Source organism: Protopterus annectens, chromosome 9.part0 (assembly GCF_019279795.1).
Source record: "Protopterus annectens isolate FY-2018-M chromosome 9.part0, PAN1.0, whole genome shotgun sequence".
In the NCBI taxonomy this organism is placed as follows: Eukaryota; Metazoa; Chordata; order Ceratodontiformes; family Protopteridae; genus Protopterus; species Protopterus annectens.
Genome location: NC_056743.1, coordinates 324,730,187 through 324,749,133, shown reverse-complemented (window position 1 = coordinate 324,749,133; position 18,947 = coordinate 324,730,187). Strand labels below are relative to the sequence as shown.

Below are 18,947 nucleotides of genomic sequence, written 5' to 3'. Positions count from 1 at the left end.
CTACCTTCTCCCTTCTCTATTGTATGGTGCTTCTCTTCTAACCAACCTCACCGCTTCTATCTCCTCAAAACTTGAAAGTTGCTACTACAAAATCGCCAAATTCGCTACTAACTCCACTCATTCTACACACCATTGCATCTGTGCATCTGCCTCCGTAGTCTCCAATGGCTAGAACTCCCCAATCATCTCGCTTACCTCCAATTTACTACTGCACACAAACTAATTTTTAAACCCACTGCTTGTCCTGCGCTATCTAACATCTTGCCCTTCTACACTCCTCTCAGGCCCCTAAGATCTGGCCACCAAAATCTTATTTCAGTATACAAACCCAAACGACCTCCTGGACACCACCTACTTTCTTATACTACAGCAAAAAAAATGGAACTTGTTTCCTCCCCTTCTAAGAGTCACTACAAGCTATGAACATTCAAATCTCTTTTCTATTCTTACCTCTCCCAAAACTGGAAATGTAATTGTATACTTCCTACCTAGATATTATTACATCCCAGTTCCAATTTTCCCCCTCCGGTCCCTTTTCTTCAAACTCTCTCCTCAGCTCCCCTCCCTCTACTTCTTTATCTCCTCTCTCTCCCCTGGTTAAACTCTATATTTATTCCTTTTAAATCGTCTCCTCCCCACTGCCTACATGCATGCCTAGTCTCACAAATGTATCTTTTACCTTTTTCATAAGATGTACTTTTAGACTCAAACATAAAATGAATCTTAGTCTAACTGTTCTTTTTTATCTTCCTCCTGGCATCTCTTCTCCTTGAAATTCTTTGCATCTCCTTCACTTCTCCTCTGTTTTACTTCTCTTGCATTCAAGATCTATGTATAATTTCTTTTTTCTCTCTCTCTTCTATGCTAACAATACAATTGTATAAAAATATTAATTTCTTATGTAAACTGCTAAATGTGCTATGTTTTTGGAAATTGTTAAAGGTGTTATGCCGTTAGAACACACAGTGTTATGTGTGTAATGTATTATTATTATGGAGCTTTTCTCCCCGGGCCTCCACTGAAAACGGGCTTTCTGGCCCAGTGGACTTCCCTGGTTATCAAACTGGAAACAAATAAATAAATAATAAACAAATTAATTTATTTCTCTGGCGTGAGGTAGGCCATCTGGGAAGTTGTATTCAAGCTTGCTCCCAGGAATATAATTTGACAGGGTACCAGGTGTGATTTATTTTCGTTTATGGTGCACCCCAGACAAGTTAGAACCCTTGGTACAAAGGCCAGATGATTCAAAAGTATGTCTGGATTTCTGCCTGAATTAGACAATCGCCCAGGTATGGGTATATCTGAATATTTCTTTGCCTGCAAAATGCAATAACTGGAGCTAGGCACTTTGTGAATACCCTGGGTGCAGTAGATAAGCCAAAGGGCAGTGTAGAGAACTGGTAGTGTATGTAGCCTGCTTTGAAGCATAGGTATCTTTTGCAAGATTCCCTGATTGGGATGTGTAGATATGCTTTTAAATCTAGTGTTGCCAGCCAGGCATCTTTGCCTAGCATAGGAAGTAATTGGTGAAGAGTCAGCATCTTGAATTTTGGAATCTCCAAAAAGGTGTTTAGAGTAGACAGGTCCAGGATAGGACGCCATGAATGGTCTCTTCTGGGTACCAAAAAAGTCTCTAGTAGAAACCTTGTCCCTTTTCCTCTTCTGGTACCAGCTGAATAGCCCCCACACTTAAGAGAAAGTACTTGTTTTTGGGCCTCTGCCCACTGATTTGGGGGTAGGTCCGGCCACCTGCTTGGTGTTAGCAATGTGTGGAAGTGAAATCTGTATCCCTGGGACACTATATTTAAAACCCATTTGTCCTGGGTAATGAGTTCCCAATTCTTTGCATGAAGAGCAGTCTTTTCCCCCCAAAGGGGCAGTTGGTTGATAAGTGCTTAGAAATTTTAAAAGGAAGTCATTCAGACAGTTTATCATGGGGGGAGTCTTATTATTCCCAGATTTGGAAGTGGAGGCCCCCCCCACTGCTTAGTTGTGTGTGTCCCCTGGGACTGAAACCTGGGGTATTTGCTGTGTCTGGGTTTGGCTTGAGAAGACCTGGGAGGGGCTGGAAAAAAACAATTCTTAGAGGGCCAGTGCCTACTATATCTAGGAGGCTGAACTTGTAAAAAATCTTTAACAGTTTGCATAGCTTTAGCTTCATCTTCCATCTTTTTAAGAACTTCCTCAGACTTGTTGCCAAACAGGCGGTCCCGATTTAAAGGAGCATCCAACAATTTAGCTTTAACATGATCAGGCAAAGATTGCTCCTTAAGCCAAGCATGCCTTCTGAGCACAGATCCAGTAATAGTAGCCCTGCACAAGGTCTCTAATGAATCAAAACCACATTGCAAAGTATGTTTTCCAACTTGTTCAGCAGAATGCATTAAATCCTGTAATTCTTTATTTTCCACAGTCAGGAATCAACATCATTTTCTGTTTAAGCAGTCCAATAACATGTTGCTGATACTTTAACATATGAAACTGGCAGTTTAAAGCCCTAATGGCCAAGGCTGCAGAAGTGCAAACCTTCTTACCCCATCTATCCAGCACCCTGGAGTCTCTATCAGAAGGGGTAAGATTTTTAGTAGTAGAAGCCTTAATGCCCTTGGGCCCCTGTGAAATAGTCTCTGGATCTGCAATAGGATTTTTAAAAAGGAACTTGTGGGACTCAGGGACCCTGTAGTATCTGTTAGGTTTTCTGTGAGCAAGAGGCAGGGAATCAGGGGCCAAACTAGATTCTGAAATAGCATCAACAATGTCTAGTACAGGAGGAATAGCTAAAGGCCTATGCTGAGGTAAGAGAAGGAAATCCCTAAGCCTCTTTTTTGAATCAGAAAAATCCTGGCTTTCCCAGTGGAAATGCTCCCTTAGAGTATGTAAGGTTTCCCCAAAGAAAAATCCTAAGGAGGGGAAGCAGAGGGAATGGAGTCCTCTGCATCAGAATCGTCATAAGTAGATAAGGGCAAGTCCAGATCATCCGAAGAATCACAAAAAACTGAATCCTGATCAGAAGATTCATAATCAACTTCAGTTCTAGGCCTCTTAGAAGGGGGGGGGGGGGGTTTGGCTACCCCTGATTAGAGTTATTAGATCTTCAGCCATTCTTATTTGTTTTTTAGGCATAGAGCCCTGAGCATGTGGCTTGGGCTTCGTTTTTTTAGGCATGGATCGAGATTCGGGCCTAAGTAAAGGAGGCGTGGATTTAATACGCAAGTCCATAGGCCTGCATACACTCTCAGAAGCCAGTACCTGGTAGAGACATCCGCGGGTTCCATAGTTGATGCATCTCACAGCATACCGGACTCCAAATGGGTCTCAGTAGAGGCCTGCAAATCAGAAGTAATGGGCATTAGGGGCTGCAAAAGCACCTCACTGGAGTACCGGTGAATTGGCGACTGGCTTAGGAGAATCGGTGTCGGCAGTTTTGGACCTCGGCGGCCTGTCTCTCTATCTTTGCATTTTTTCGGAATCTCAGTAGTCGGATGGCTAACAGACGACATTTCTGGTTAACTAAACAGAGAATCAAAATATTTGGAGGTGAAAATATACAGACGATGGATAGTGTGCTGATTAAAGCAAGCACAAAACCGACAGCAAGGTATGCCGTGGTCAAGGCCTAGGCAAGGAATACAGTACGAATGAAAATCTTTATGAGGTATTGCGAACTGTTTCTGCTTCGGGCACCACATGGCAAGAAAGACTGATATAATGGCATCGGCTGCATGTTTTATACCCCTGACGACCTGACGTCATGGAAGAAGGGACAGCAACCGACTCAGGGCCCAAGACTTTGTTAATCAGGCCGACTGATGGCTACCTGCAAGCAGATAACCCAAACATAATGACTACAACAGTGAAACACTAAGAACATCACAGTGTGAGGCCCTGATGGGAATGTGCAGGTAAGCTTCTTTTAGGTTCAAGGTGACCATGAAAGCATTTGAGGGTAAGAGAGTGAGAAGTGACAGCATTTTGAAGGAGAGTACCTACAGATAAAGGTTTAGGAAGGAGAGATCAAAAATGGGACTCCGGGGACCATCCTTTTGAGGGACCAGGAACAGACGAGGAGTAGAAACCCTCTCCTTCTTGACCTGTGGGAACAGGCTCTTTTGTGCCTTGTTGTTGCAGGTCTGACAGAATTTGTGAAAGGAGATGGCATTGTTTTTTTGGGGGAAATGGAATGCCCTTCCAGGGGGGAATTTGTTTCCAGGATAGAAGTATCCTTTTTGAATAATGGCTAATGCCCATTGGTCTGTGGAGATTTTCTGCCAGAAGGGGAGATGGTGGGTAAGGCGAGCTGAAAGGGGCAGATGAGCAAGGCAGTCACACATTATTAGGACCTCCCCTGACCTGAAAGGGTTGTCTAGGCTGAGGAGGTGGGCCAGTGGGCCTGGGAGAGGAATGTCTTCTAGTTCCTCTTCTGGATCTGGAGGGGGAGGAAGCAGAATGCGGGTTACGCCTAACAAAGGTAAGTCTTAGCCGGGTAGTTCCTATAAAATTTGGGTATAGGGAATACCAGGAGATGTTTAATATCCTGTAACTCTCTGCTTTTTTTCTTGCAGATTCTTAAACAGATCTGCAGATTGCTTTCCAAAGAGGAAGTTGTGATTCAGGGGAGTGTCCAAGATTCTGTAGTCTAAGCCAAGAATATCTCCTAAGGACAGATGCTGATGCTGCAGAGTGAGCAAAAGCTTATTCAGCATCGTAGCTGTACCTTATGGAGTGTCTAACCACTTTTAGTGCTAAGGACAATTTGGAGGAGATATCCGCTTTAATGGGATACCAAGTCCAAGGCATACTTGGTCATGTGCATCTGACAGTTAATGGCTTTGAAGGCCAAAGTGGAGGAAGTGTACACCTTCTTGCCTATCCTATCCATGAATTTGCTATCTTTATCCATGGGTAATAGGGAGGCAGAAGATAACTACCTAGGCTGTTTATCACGGGCAGTGGCAATCACTGCTGGGTCTGATGAGGAATTTTTGTTCCTCTAGCACCTTGTAGAAGTGGTCTGGGAGCTTAGGTGCAGGAGGCTGTGAGTCAGGAGTTTTGGAGGCTGCAGTAAAGGCATCCAAGTATGGAGGAAGAACAGGGGGGGTACCAGATGAAGAAGGAGAGGTGACTCCACTTGCAGCAGTTCAAAGTATCTTTTTTGGGTTTCTGCCATTTCGGAAGTATCCCATTTGAAATAGTCTTTCATTTTGGTGATGGTTTCACCAAATGTAATGTCTTCAGGTGCAGAATCCTCATCAGGACAGTAATATTCCTTGGGAAAAGCAATCTGGGATGCGTAAGAGATGGATTCATCCGAGGAAGAGTAGGTAGCTTGATCATCATCTTCCTCAAGGAGGGGAGCCATAGGAATAGAAGAAGCAGAGATAAGCCTAGGGCTTAACAGAGGCAGTTGTGGGTGAGGCAGAAGGCCTAAGGTCCATAAATGCCTGCATAAGAGAAGAGGTGAATGCCTCCCAGTCTGGAGGGGCTTCAGAAGCAGGCGTAATATGTTTTGTTTTCTGCTTCTTTTTGGTTGGAGTCTGTCTAGAGCTGGGTTTGGCAGCGACTGTATCCAAGGTCTGGATCCCAGTCAAAGGAACCACCAAATCTGGTTCCCCCTCGACATCAACAGGAGTGTGTGTCTGAGAAAGTTCCGTGGACTTGCCTGATGTCGGCTGTGCAGCGGCCTCTGTGAGGGAGGTCGATGGAGCCAATGGATCTGCCGAGGGCTCAACTCCTACATCGGTAGTTGGCGGGGCGTCTGGGTGCAAAGCAGCAGGTGATGAAGGCGTAAGCATCTTGGCCTTCTTATGAGCATGTTCTTGGGTGGCCTCCGAAGCTGGATCCATCTTGAGAGCCAGACGTTTGAGACACTGGGTTTCTAAGTAAAGGTTTAAAGCTGCCAGACGGCTATGTAAGGTCTTGGGCACAAAAGATTTACAAATAGGGCAGCGTTATGATCATGTTCCTGGCCAAAGCAGAAAACGCATTTTTGTTATGGGCATCCTTATGGGGAATTTGGCGCCCACACTGGCACTTTCCCTTTTTACCCGACATCAGCTGAAAGCTACAACAAGCAAGCTTAAGCAATGCGAAAGATCGGTAAAAAAAATTGAAATGCAAAAACCCAACGGGTTTCTTATCTATAATTGATCTGACGTCTGGAGAGTCATCGTACGATATAAAGTCGTCTGCGGCTGAAAAGTTCTGAGGATTGTGCATGCAGACGTCATGCAAGGTCCCTGGTTTAAGGCCCTATGTGTGAAGTCCCATGCAGCTGCAACAGCCAAGCTGAAGCTTTTGTATAGGAGCTGATGTACGGGTCACCTGAAGGCAGGAAATCCCACACCAAGAATACTGCAACATAGGAATAGAAGGACATATATAAAACAAGGCAAGACACATGTACACGTATCCAGCTACCTATCATGCCCACAACATCCTTTCAAATGGAGAAGACAAAGTAGGGTATGCTTTAGTCTGAGCTATGTGCTGAATTCAACTGCTTGGGCAGATGGATGGTCTGTGGCAGCATCTTGAAGAAAAAACTCTAGGGAACTGATCTTAGACACCAAGTATGCAATGGCCAGGGAAGAGTCGCATGTTCTCAGCCAAAAGTGAAGACACTCCTGAAAGGTTAGCTTATTTTAAAAATTTGAATTCTGTCTACAAGATTAAGTGCCACATAGGAGACCTTTTAAAGAATTTCTTGAGGTGAGGTGATGAGGATTGAAAACCAGATGGCAACCCCTCTCCTGAATAAATGCAAATAAAATAGATGAGTGCTTTCAGGTAATATCTACTCTTCTTCAGATCTATTAAAACAATGTTGATTGACATCCTTTGCTTGGCCATGATTTTTGGTTTTCCAATCAAAAAATGCATGTGAATAATGTGAATAAGGCCTTGCCTACTTAGATGCATGACACCATACTAGTGTTCAACAAAAGGAAATTGGATGGACAAGAATCTTATAGCAGATATTTAACTTGGAATGCTAACAGTTTGCTTCTATACAAGCACCTCAAATGAAGATCTTCCTCACCAAATTAACCAAAGTTAATCAGGAAAATTTTCAGACTTCAAAATTCAGAATGTGCTCACCTACTAACTTATGGGAGGCACCAAAATAAAAAGCTGGATTAGAAAATAATAAAGAATTATTAAAATAAAGCAAAAATGCATGCAAATCAGTAACTCACCATTGCTGTAATTTCATTGAAAGACTGCAAGTATTCAATTATCTTGGACTTGTGTGCAGGCTCAACTCTTGCAAAGCACCGCGCCATTTGGCAGGCTTCCCTCTGCTCATCTGGAGGAAGGTCATCAAACTCGCGCCCAGTGTAAGCCTTGCCAGCAACATCCTCATTCTCAGAGAAGATGCCAATCTTTCTACAGATGGCAACAGCTGTGCCTTTGTTGTCGCCAGTAATCATGATGACACGGATGCCAGCCTGGACACACATTTCCAGTGAAGCAACAACTTCCTTCCTGGGAGGGTCAAGCATTCCCACACATCCAACAAATGTTAAGTCGGTCTAAAAAGGATGAAAACAGATCAAAATTACCACTTTGCAACAACTACTGCAATTCCTCACACTATTCTCCTCTGGCTACTATACATATTTAAAAGTTTTTCTTCAGCAATGAAACAAGAAGAAAGAAGTTATGAACTCACCATAATGTTCCATCTGTGTTGTCCATTTTCATTCTTCCTCAACTTATGGGTTTGGATCAGATCCCTCGGATCCGATTCAGATGTGGCAAAAGCTTGTGGCAACCAGAAAACTCTCAAGCTACTTCCTTACCCACAATGCACCAACCAAGACCTTCAGATCTTGTTTTCTAACAGCAGAAAGAAATACTGCAGTTACAGACATAGGAGACTATATCTGGAGCTATGGACCAAGACGTGATGTACTTAAAACACTCACTCTTCCAGGATATTTTAGAGCAGGGGGTTGGTGGAAGGGGAGATGAGGAAGAGTGAAAATGGACAATGCAGATGGGCTGTTATGGTGAGTACATAACTTCATCTAATGTTGCTAATTTTCATTCTGTCCTCAACTTATGTGACAGGGTCTCCAGCTACCCAAATCCCATGGTGGACTCAATGAAGGATATTCCTGAGCACCAATGAACCAAATGATAACCTACATCTGGAGACCATATCCAATTTGTAGAGTAACAAAAATACGGGGAATAGCCCAAGCTACTGCAACACAAATGTCATCCATGGAAGCTGTAGACTGGAAGATTGAAGTAGCCATGGCTCTAGCTGAATAAGCCTGAACAGTTTCAAAAAAGTAATGCCCAATTTGTTACAACATACAAGAAAAACAATTAGGAAGCCACCTGGCCAGAGTTATTTTGACAACAGGTTTTCATAGTTTTATTTCAGAAAAAAAAATATATATATTTGCTCAGTCTTCCTGAGGTTTTCCATTCTGTGCAGTTAAAAACAGCCGTCTGTGGACAACCAATAAATGCAATGTGTATTCACCTTTGTTAGTCAATTTGGGGAAGAATACTGGCAAATTAATAGACTGATTAATATTAGTCTCTGAAACCACTTTAGGAGAAAGGAAGTGTTAGATCATAAAGTGATAATGTCTTTGTGAAAGACCAAGTAAGGAGGTTTCAAAGACTAGGCTTGAATCTCTGAAATTCTTCTGGCAGAAGTAATGGCTACTAGAAAAACTGTTTCCAAGAAAGATACTTAAGGTCACATTTAGCTGACGGTTCAAAGGGAAACTGAGTAAGTTGCTGCAGTACCAGATGGAGGTCCCATGGAGGAGTAGGGTCCCTAAAAGGAAGCCTCAGAAGAAGAGTGCAGTCAACTGGACTAACTGTGAAGGAGGTAGCTCCTTCATTAAAAATTAAGGCTAAAAATTCAAGGATACTATGCAAAGGAACTGAAAAGAGATCAACATTATTCTGATGAGGCCAATAAGCAAATTTTTTCCATTTACTGGAGTAAAGTTTACAAGTAGATGGTTTATGTGGAAAAAGTATCTGACGAACTGGGGAAGACAGCATAGGTTGTCTGGCTATTAATGGAATTGGAGAAGCCAGGCCATCAGCCTGAGGTTTGGTATATCTGGATGGATCGTGCCTGTTGGATAAGAAAGACTGGAGTCAGATCCAGAATCCACGGTTGGTGGAGTAAGTGAGGCCAAAGGAAGGGAAACCAAATGTGTCAAAGCCAGAAAGGTGCACTGATAACTTTGCTCTTCAGCATGGCAGCTTCAGGAATTTGGAAATTAGTGGTATTGGTGGGTAGGCATAGGTTGATACTAGGCTATTGGCCCTTGGGCTTATATAAGCCTAGCCAAAAAGGTACCCTGGCTTTCGCCACCCAAGAAAATTATTTTCCTGTGCCCCTGTCAAGCACAGCCACATAAGTGATCCCCAGGGTTAATTTCCTATCTCCCATCAAATCATCAAGATTCTTCTTGAAGAGTGCTAATGAGGAGCTTTGTTTGATAATAGATAGGTAGTTTGTTCCAGAGTATGAGAAGCTTTTACCAGAAAGGCTCATCCAGACTCTGCTACAGTTTGCTGTGAAGGAAAGGTTAGTTTGCTTTTATTTGTTGTATTTTGCATTACTTTATTGCCTTTTTATATTTTGAATACTGTGGTCCGTTTTCTTTATATTGTGTTTTACTTGCATTCTGCTTTAACTGCATATTAAAACTTCAGAAGAGACCACAGCTCTGTCTCTTCTGAGTCAGGCAGAAATTTTTTCCCCACCCAGTTACAGTTGTCTTGTTAAATACCACTGTCTTTCTAGTTGCCTGCCTCTTATGTTAATCTGACCATACATCTCATTTCCTCTCTGCTTTCACTAGCTCGTGTGAGTAATCACAAAATAATCATTTTTGAAATCCCTCCCTTTCAACTATTTAAATATATTGGCCATCCTACTGTATTCCATAGTAGCAGAACACAGAAGTGACCACCCCTTTCAATCCATCTTGCTGTTTTAAAAATAGTAACTCGCCACTAAACCTTAACTTTTTAAACAGGTAAAACTTAAGTTACCTACTTTCACATCTAACTTCTCTAGTGCACACTGCAGTGTGCATTTTTTTCATCTTACCTTTAAGCATCCCTGTGACTAGCAGTTGCTCTAATACCTGCTGGAAAGCAATATGAAGCCTTAAACTGATACAAGCACTCAACTCTCCTTGTTAATGAGGAGAAATTAATCGTAGGCACTAAACAGCCTATAACTGCAAAGTACCTTGCTAAGGTAAGGGAAAACAGTTCCTGTACTTTATACAAAAGCACCAAACCAAGCATGTCCAAGGGTCAGCTTCCTATGATTTCTCCTGTCCACCTGGTGAATCTGGGCATACTGGGGCAATGCAGCAATTGCCTCATGTAGACAGACAACCCACTCCTCCTACCACCCAACACTACAACCTGTGAGAGATGCACTTACATAGCCAAAATGGAAGCAAATCTCTCTCCACCCAAGATTGTGCTAGACAGTCAAGAGAAGGTTAACACCCACACTACACCTCAAGCAACACATAGCCCTTCTAAACCCACACCACCAACACCCACATATAGCAACACTAAATCTACATATGCAGAGGCTCTTAACTGTAACCTGCCCAAGCAACAAGAACCTCTGAAGCTGAAACGCAAACAAACACCAATCACAACCAAAGTGTCACGTAGTTCACAACACCAGTGTGCCACCCAGCAACAGCCCCTAAGGCAAGACAATGTACCTAACACTTTAGTCATAGGTGACTCTATAGTCCAGTACACTGATGTCCCACTCACCAGGTTGAACAAGGAGAAAATTACAGTCAGCTGCCTGTCAGGTGCCAGGATCTACCACATAACGCATCCACTCAAGTCACTCCACAAGTACAAATATGACTCTGTCATTGTCCATGTTGGAGGGAATGACTTGAGACGTACGTCCCTGGACTACATGAAGAGAGACATGGAAGAGCTCTTGGATCATGTGGCCCAGGCAGGTATGACCCTAGCCCTGAGTAGCATCCTGCCTTCGCCCAGAATGATACCACAATATAAGGGCAAAATGATTGACTTCAACAATTGGCTAAGCTTCTGGTGTCAAAGGGAATCCAGTATCTGTCTGCCTGGGATGACATGATCGACAGACCACGATGCTTTGCCAGAGATGGTCTGCACCTGTCACCCCTGGGATTCAGGTTACTGGCTAAGGCTCTTGCCACCCCTATAGTGCCATTTTTAGGCAAAGTTCAAAGGACAAAACCACCACTGTAACAGGTACAAGCATGCAAAGTCTGAAGGTAATGCCTAAATCTCAAAATGCACTCTCTTGAGGCACTCCTAAAAATGGAGAACATCGATGTCTGTGCAGTAACTGAGACCTGGTTCAAGGCTCCAGAGAGCACCCTTGCAATACCAGGCTACAACTCTAAATCGCACTTTTCAGACACCAAACCAGGACCGAAACACTAAAGGTGGAGGAGTGTCAATATTCACCCAAGGATATTCACACCACAGGCTAGTTGCCCAACACAATGCGTCTGAAATTCTCCAGGTGCAACTAACACTAAGTAAAACTGCAATCCAAACTGTAGCTTGCTACAGATCCCCCACCATACCCCAAGAATCTCACTACACCTTTCTAAACAAACTGGAAAATATTACGATAGAACCAAACACCTTAATACTGGGTGATTTTTAACTACCCTGTCATTAACTGGGAAAACTACTCATGTACCAACACCTTTGCCCAACGGTTCTTGGAATTCATAAATTCCAATGCCCTGGATCAACTAGTCCATAGTCCCACCAGGGGCTCCAATATCCTAGACCTAGTCATTACCAACATTGGAAATCGATGCTCCACACCTATGGTCACCCCCTCGTTAGTCAGGTCTGACCATAAGCTAATCAACCTCAACATCCACATCCCACCCCCAGCCCCCAGTAAGGAAACCTCCATAAAAAACTTCTCCAAAGCCAACTTCATGCTACTCAAGTCAGAAGTGACCAACTTCAAGACACCCATGCAGACGGGAAATGAAAGTTCAACTGCTGAATCCTACACTAAGTCACTGTACCAGCACATCCACTCATGCATGAATCGTGCCATCCCAAATAGAACAAAGATGCTCTCATCTAAAAAAGGAAGCCAATCTGGTGGTCCCCTGCCATAAACAAACTTTACAACAAAAGGAAGAAACTGTTGCAGGAAAAGAGGAAAATCCTAGGATGCAAAAAACTCCCTTACCAGCCTCAGTAAGAAACTGAGATCCCTCATAAAATCCGCCAAAGCTAATTACGAAAATAAAATTTCCAATGATTCCAAAGACGACCACAAGGCATTCTATAACTATGTCAAGAATCTAAATGGCAATGCCCAGATCTGCTCTGAGCTACAACAGAATGGCATTAAATATACTGATCCTAAGGATATTGCCAATATCCTGGCAGATCGATTCAGTGCCAACTTCACCCCCCCTCTCACCCTCTAAATGGCCCATCTCAATACCGGAAGATTGCCAAATACCGGTAATAAAGGCCACACTGGTAAAAAACGCACTCTCCAAAGCTAAGAATACAGCATCCATGGGACCAGATGACATCCCGGGCTGTGTACTACATGAACTACAATATGAACTGGCACCACACCTAAGTGTCATGTTTAATCATAGCCTCACCTCAGGTTTCGTGCCCACTGAGTGGCGCAGAGCTACAGTTATCCCACTCCACAAGGGGGGATTCACCTTGGATCCCGGAAACTACCGTCCCATCAGTCTGACGAGTCTCATCTGCAAGGCCATGGAGCGTATTATCATGGAACTTATAAACAAAGACATAGACAAACTTCAAACACTGGACCCCACCCAGTTTGGGATCGTGAAGGGCCGATCTTGTCTCCTGAACCTGATTGACTTCTTCCAATCAGTCTCCAGAGCCATGGACAAGGGTAAGGTGGTCCATACAGCCTATCTAGACCTTGCCAAGGCCTTTGACACCATCCTCCACTCTGGAATCATAGATAGACTTACTAACCTGGGCATTAATCCCTACGTCACCCAATGGGTTGCTAACTGGCTTACTGATAGAACCCACACTGTAAAAGTAGCCAACTCCAAATCCAGCTCCAGACAAGTGGAATACCTCAGGGGTCAGTCCTGGGACCACTCTTGTTTGGCATCTACTTCTCTGAAGTATAGGCCAACACTAAGGGACTCTGGCTAACAAAGTTTGCAGATGACTGCAAACTGGGGGCCATTATTGAATCCCCAAATTATGTGGATACTCTACAAAAGGGCTTTACAGAAACAGATGCTTGGTGCCAAAGCCATGGGCTCAAGCTCAATGCCAAGAAATGCATAGTTATCCCCTTTGGGAAAAAACATGTACCCATGAATTACTATATAGGTGGCAGTACACTAAACACAGAAAGTGTGATAAGAGATTTAGGGACACAGGTGGACAGTGGTCTCACCTTCGATAACCACATCACCACAATAGTCAGGAAATCCTTCTATGTACAAAACAGTGTAAGAAACTTCTCTGTGTGGAAGATTTTCAGTCCATATATTTCTAGTTAATCACTATATATTAATCAGATCAGACAATAGTAGTAGAAGTAGCAAACGTAAACTCGTTAAGTCAAAAAGTAATAATAGAAAATATATAATTCTACAGCATTACTAAGTATTCGAAAGTAATCCAAACAAGGCAGGCAGTCTGTTTCCAGTCAAAAATCCTTTAAGTACACAGACAAATGATCCAAGTAAAACAAAAAGAGTAATAATTTCCTCACAAGCTTTTTAAATATATATATAAATATTATATATATATATATATATATATATATATATATATATAGATATATATATATATATACTTTTCATCAGGCATGGGAGTGGTTTATTGTGCTGTAAAACAAAGTGTTATTGGTACACATGTTAAATTCACATCCCTTCCCCCATCAATGTGACATTCGAGCTGGTCCTGCCCTACCTAGTAGCTGTCATAATAATATATAGCCCTAATGTACTTTAATGGTACATCTTATTTAACCAAATTATTAAGTAGATTATTAAGTCTGTGATTTTATACAAGGCAATATACTACATGGCTGGAAATATATCAACCTTAGTACATTTTGCGATCAAAAATTATATATAAATATATACATATACATTTTGCATGTAAAAATCAGTTTCTATTTTCATAACCTATTGTTAACAAAGATCGCTTTTGTCCTTCTAGACTTCTTCAGGTCTGTGTACAAGAACCCTAAAAACCTATATGATTGTATAATTAGTTAGTATTGTTATTACCATCATTTTGAATAAAGTGGAAAAAAGAGAACCAGAAAAAAATATATAAAAATAAAAAATAAAAAAATATATATATGTATGTGGCACACCTCATCACTAAGGGCTTTTCATCCAGAAGAAAAGGAGGTCATTGTCCCACTGTACTCATCCCTCATTAGACCCATTATAGAATACAACACCCAGTTTGGTATGTACCTCTCAAGACATCTGCAACAACTGGAAAAGCCGCAGAAATACCTCACTAAAAGAATCACAGGCCTAAAGCAGATGCCCTACGCTGACTGCCTTAAACTCCAGCTATACTCTGTCGCATATCGTCTACTCAGAGGCGATCTCTGCTTAACATACAAGGCCATGTCAAACCCAGAGCTGTTGGACATGCTACACTTAAAGAAATCCCAATCCCTCAGAGCCACACGCTCCAGGGATCTAAATCCTGTCATTACAATAAAAAAAACATGCTGGAGGGATAGGTTCCTGACCCAGAGACTCCCCAGACTCTGGAAAAGATTGCCCATACATGTCAAGCAGAGTGCCTCTTTGGCCCTCTTCAAAAGGAACCTTGATGATTGGATGGGAGAAAGGAAATTCACCCCGAGGATCACGTCAGTCACCCTGCTAGACAGGGGTCCAGGGAAGTAAATAGTGTGGGAAGAAATAGCCAGGGAATTGTTATGGCTAGGCTTGTTATAGGCCCTAGGGCAGATAGCCTAGTACCAACCTATGAACCTCTCTGGGACAGGAATCTATCCCTCCAGCATGTTCCGTTTATTGTGGTGACAAGGTTTAGGTCCCTAGAGCGTGTAGCTTGGAGGGATTGGGATTTCTTTAAGTGGAGCATGTCCAACAGCTCTGGCTTTGACACAGCTTTGTATGTTAAGCAGAGATCGCCTCCGAGTAGGCGATATTGGACAGAGTAAAGCTGGAGTTTTTGAGACGGTCTGCATAAGGGATCTGTTTGAGACCAGTAATCCTCTTTGTGAGGTATTTCTGTGGCCTTTCCAGTTGTTGTAGATGTCTTGTGAGGTACATACCAAAAGGGGCGCTGTATTCTATAATGGGTCTAATGAGTGATGAGTAGAGGGGAACAATGACCTCTTTCCTGGATGAGAAACCTTTTGTGATGGTGTGCCACGTAGAAGGATTTCCTGACTACTGTAGTGATGTGATTATCAAAGGAGAGACTACTGTCCACCTGTGTCCCAAGGTCTCTCATCACACTTTCGGTGTTAAGTAGACTACCTCCTATGTGGTAGTTCATGGGTACAGAGTTTTTACCAAAAGGGCATAAAGTAGGCCAGGGGGCCAATGTTTTAGAGCATCACTCAGTGACTCCCCCTATGGGGGATCAGGGCAAAGTAGCTGCTGCATTTGTTGTTGGGCAGGGGGAGCAAAAATATTGCAGCAAGGCTGGCCCCACTGACAGAAATTCCTATCAGTCATGTTCTTGTTGCGACCACTTGTGAGGTAGAAGAATGCTCCTGCTCAGCTTTGTCTATCACACTAGATTTCCCCAGAATGTGCAATACGATGAGAGTGGATGGACGAGATCAACTATTGTCACACTCAGAGTGCTTCTTGACACAAAGGGTAAGATCTGGTCCCTCCTTGTTTGTTGATGTACGAAACTACCAACATGTTGTCCATTTGAATTGCAACTGTCCCCGCAGGGAGAGCTTCTTGTAAGGCCTGCAACGTTAAAATCACTGCTCTCATCTCTAGGACATTGACATGCAAATTGGCATCTTCAGGGGACCAAATGCCTTGGACTGTTTTTCCTCAGATAATGTCCCCTCAACCTAAACGGGAAGCATCCGTGGTCACTATGGCATTGGGCTGAGGGGGAATGAATGGACGGCGTTGTAGAACCTGCTCTGATTGAATCCACCACCTGATATCTCTCTCTCGCAAATTTGAGTAATACGTATAACAATTGACATGAGTTGATAAATTATTGACTACTGCATGGCTAGTATCCACTGCAGAACCCTCTTGTAAAACCTAGTTAAAGTAACTAGAGTTACTGCCATTGTCATTGATCCTAAAGCCTGAAGGACCAAGCAGGCTGAAATCTTGGTACTGCAGATTATGTTCCTGGCCTGTGTTCCAAGGTCAGAAATCAGAGGAGGCATTGAAGCCATCATTGACTGTGTTTAACAGTGCTCCTATAAATTCCAAATTTTGAGTAGGTTCCATATGAGACTTTTTGTAGTATTTATGGATATCTCCAGCTGAGAGCACGTCTGGAGAACCTGATCTGTTGCTTAAATTACTTGATGCCTGGTCAGAGAGGTAATACGCCAGTGATCTAGATACGAAAACGCCCTGAATTCTTGCAGTCACAAGTGAGCTGCTACTACTGCCATACATTTGGTGAACACTCTGAGGTCTGTGGTGAGACCAAAGAGCAGAACTCTGAATTAGCAATAACTGGCTCCCATCCAGACGCGCAAGCATCTTCTGGATCGTCTGCTCATCTTTATGAGACAGTACACATGCTGAAGGTCTAACAAGCACATCCAGTTATCTTTTCCCAGAAATGAGAGAACGGACTGAATCATGACCCCCTGAAAATTGGTGCTAACTGATTTAAGTTGCTGAGATCCAAGATTGCTCTCCAGTCCCATGTTTTCTTTGGCACTAAAAACAACCTACAGTAAGTTCTGGATTCTTTCTGGTCTGGCAGGACATCAAGGATAACTTTCTAGCAGCTTTTGTATTTGAATTGCTGCTTATTTCCTCCGACTGGGTGGAATATCTGGGATTTTTCTTGAGATTGGAGGTTGAAGGGAAAAGGATATTATATAACCTCAGAAAATGATCCTCTACACCCAATTAACTGTTGCTATCTCTAGCCAGGCTCTCTAGTGCAGGGATAATCAACCAATTGTCTCCAGAGGGGGACAATCGGGCCTCCTTTTAGGAGAGCTGGAAGGGTCCAACAAAGAACGGTCCTCCGGACCCTTGGTTTTGCGGGCCACCTTTGCTATGAGGATTAGTCTACCACTAGAGTCTCCCCCACCCCTGGGGGGAACCTCCTCCTCATGTGTCTTGGAAAGTACTGTGGGACTTTCTTAAACTACATTTTTCCAGTACCTTGTCGATTCCTGGAGAACGTTCTTTGAGGTGTGGAAAAATGTACACCCACAGCAGACAGGGTCTTTCTGGCCCTTTTCACACCTGGATAACATATCTTTAACTTTTGAGCCAAACAAAGATGTGCCATCAAAGGGAGCATTGATGAAAGAAGACTTGAAGGGCTCTGCAAACTCATTTAAGCACATCCAAGCATGCCTCTTCATGGAAAAGCCGGAACCCATTGACCTTGAGGTTCCTTTGGCTATGTGCAAAATTAGCCTCAAGGAAGAAATGGAAACTGATTGCACAGTAGCCAACTGAGAAGTCACAGACACCTGTACCTCATTAGAATCACATCCTAAGAGGGTGTCAGAGAGCTCCTTTATCAGATCTCTCTGTAACCTAGTGAAATGTGCTAAGTAGTTCAGACACCTTAAGGTGAAGGTCACTGAAGCATAGACACACTTCCCAAACCTGTCCATCACCAGAGACTCCTTGTTTGGTGGATGAACAGTGGAACTTCTCTTTGGTGACTTTCTTTTTAGTGGCTGCAGCCACCACAAGCATGGCATCAACAGACACTCCTTTTCTCCAGAATTGTGCGTCTTCTGGTCATGTCAGTTTTATTTGGTCTCCTAGAGATTGGTTCACTGGTGTCCGGGGCCTTCCATGCCTGCCAACAGATCAACTATATGAGCTCATCAGCGGGGCAGAGTCACCCAAGAAGTAGAAGGGAAGGTACCAAAAGCCTCCAGGAATACATACTCCGTGGATGAAGGGTTGCTGGACTGCCAGCCACCTCCGTAATTTAGGATTTCAAGGATGTCTTCTAATTGGACATCTTCAGGAGTAGACCATGGGGACCCTTCACATTCAAAGTCTGTATCTTCTGTAATGAACGTCTCTGAGTCTGCCTCCTCTTGCACCTTCTCTTCTTGGGGACCTCCTCAGTGGGATGCTCTGGAGAGGTATCAGAAGAGGTCGGAACACCATGTTGGGAAGCCTGAGGTTTTGGTACCAGCTGTCCCTGTGGAGAGGACAGATAGGACTCCAAGTGAACAGATGGCAAGCCTGCAGACTGAGGATCAGAGGAGAAGGGAACAGTTTTTCTCATTCTCCATGACCTCAAAAGCAGACCTCACCACCCCAGAGAGGAATAGGACCCTGGATCCAAAAGGGCAAGCCTTTGGACCATAGTCCCTCACTGCTCAGAGGAGAATCCCCCCCCCCCCCAAGTCCGAAGCTGGAGCTGAACTAAGCACTGTAGAGGTCCCAAGGTACAGGGACGGCTTTGAAAGCTTCAGTCTCGACAACGACATGCAACTACAAAAGGGTAAGGAAAAACTAACATAGAGCTGTACAATAAATAAGGATATAGTCAGAAAGGAAGGAAAATGTAAATTAGAATTACAAAAAGCCTTAAGAAAGGGAAAAAATTTCAACTTATCTGAACAATCACTCGAGAGCACAGTAACACCATATCTTTCGCCTGAAGCAGCAAACCAATCTAAGGTACTTGGGGTTGGTGCACTCAGCTAAGGGAGTAGCTCGAGGATT

At 43.3% G+C, this 18,947-nt stretch overlaps 1 protein-coding gene across 1 annotated transcript in view; it reads right to left on the bottom strand.

Annotated features, from left to right (window-relative positions):
* The window catches only part of ATP2A3 (ATPase sarcoplasmic/endoplasmic reticulum Ca2+ transporting 3), a 1,260,930-nt gene that overhangs the window by 272,535 nt on the left and 969,448 nt on the right, over positions 1-18,947 (bottom strand). Inside the window, exon 14 of the mRNA XM_044082905.1 lies at positions 7,200-7,535. Coding sequence (XP_043938840.1) covers positions 7,200-7,535 — 336 coding nt within the window. The remainder of the gene's footprint in view (positions 1-7,199; positions 7,536-18,947) is intronic.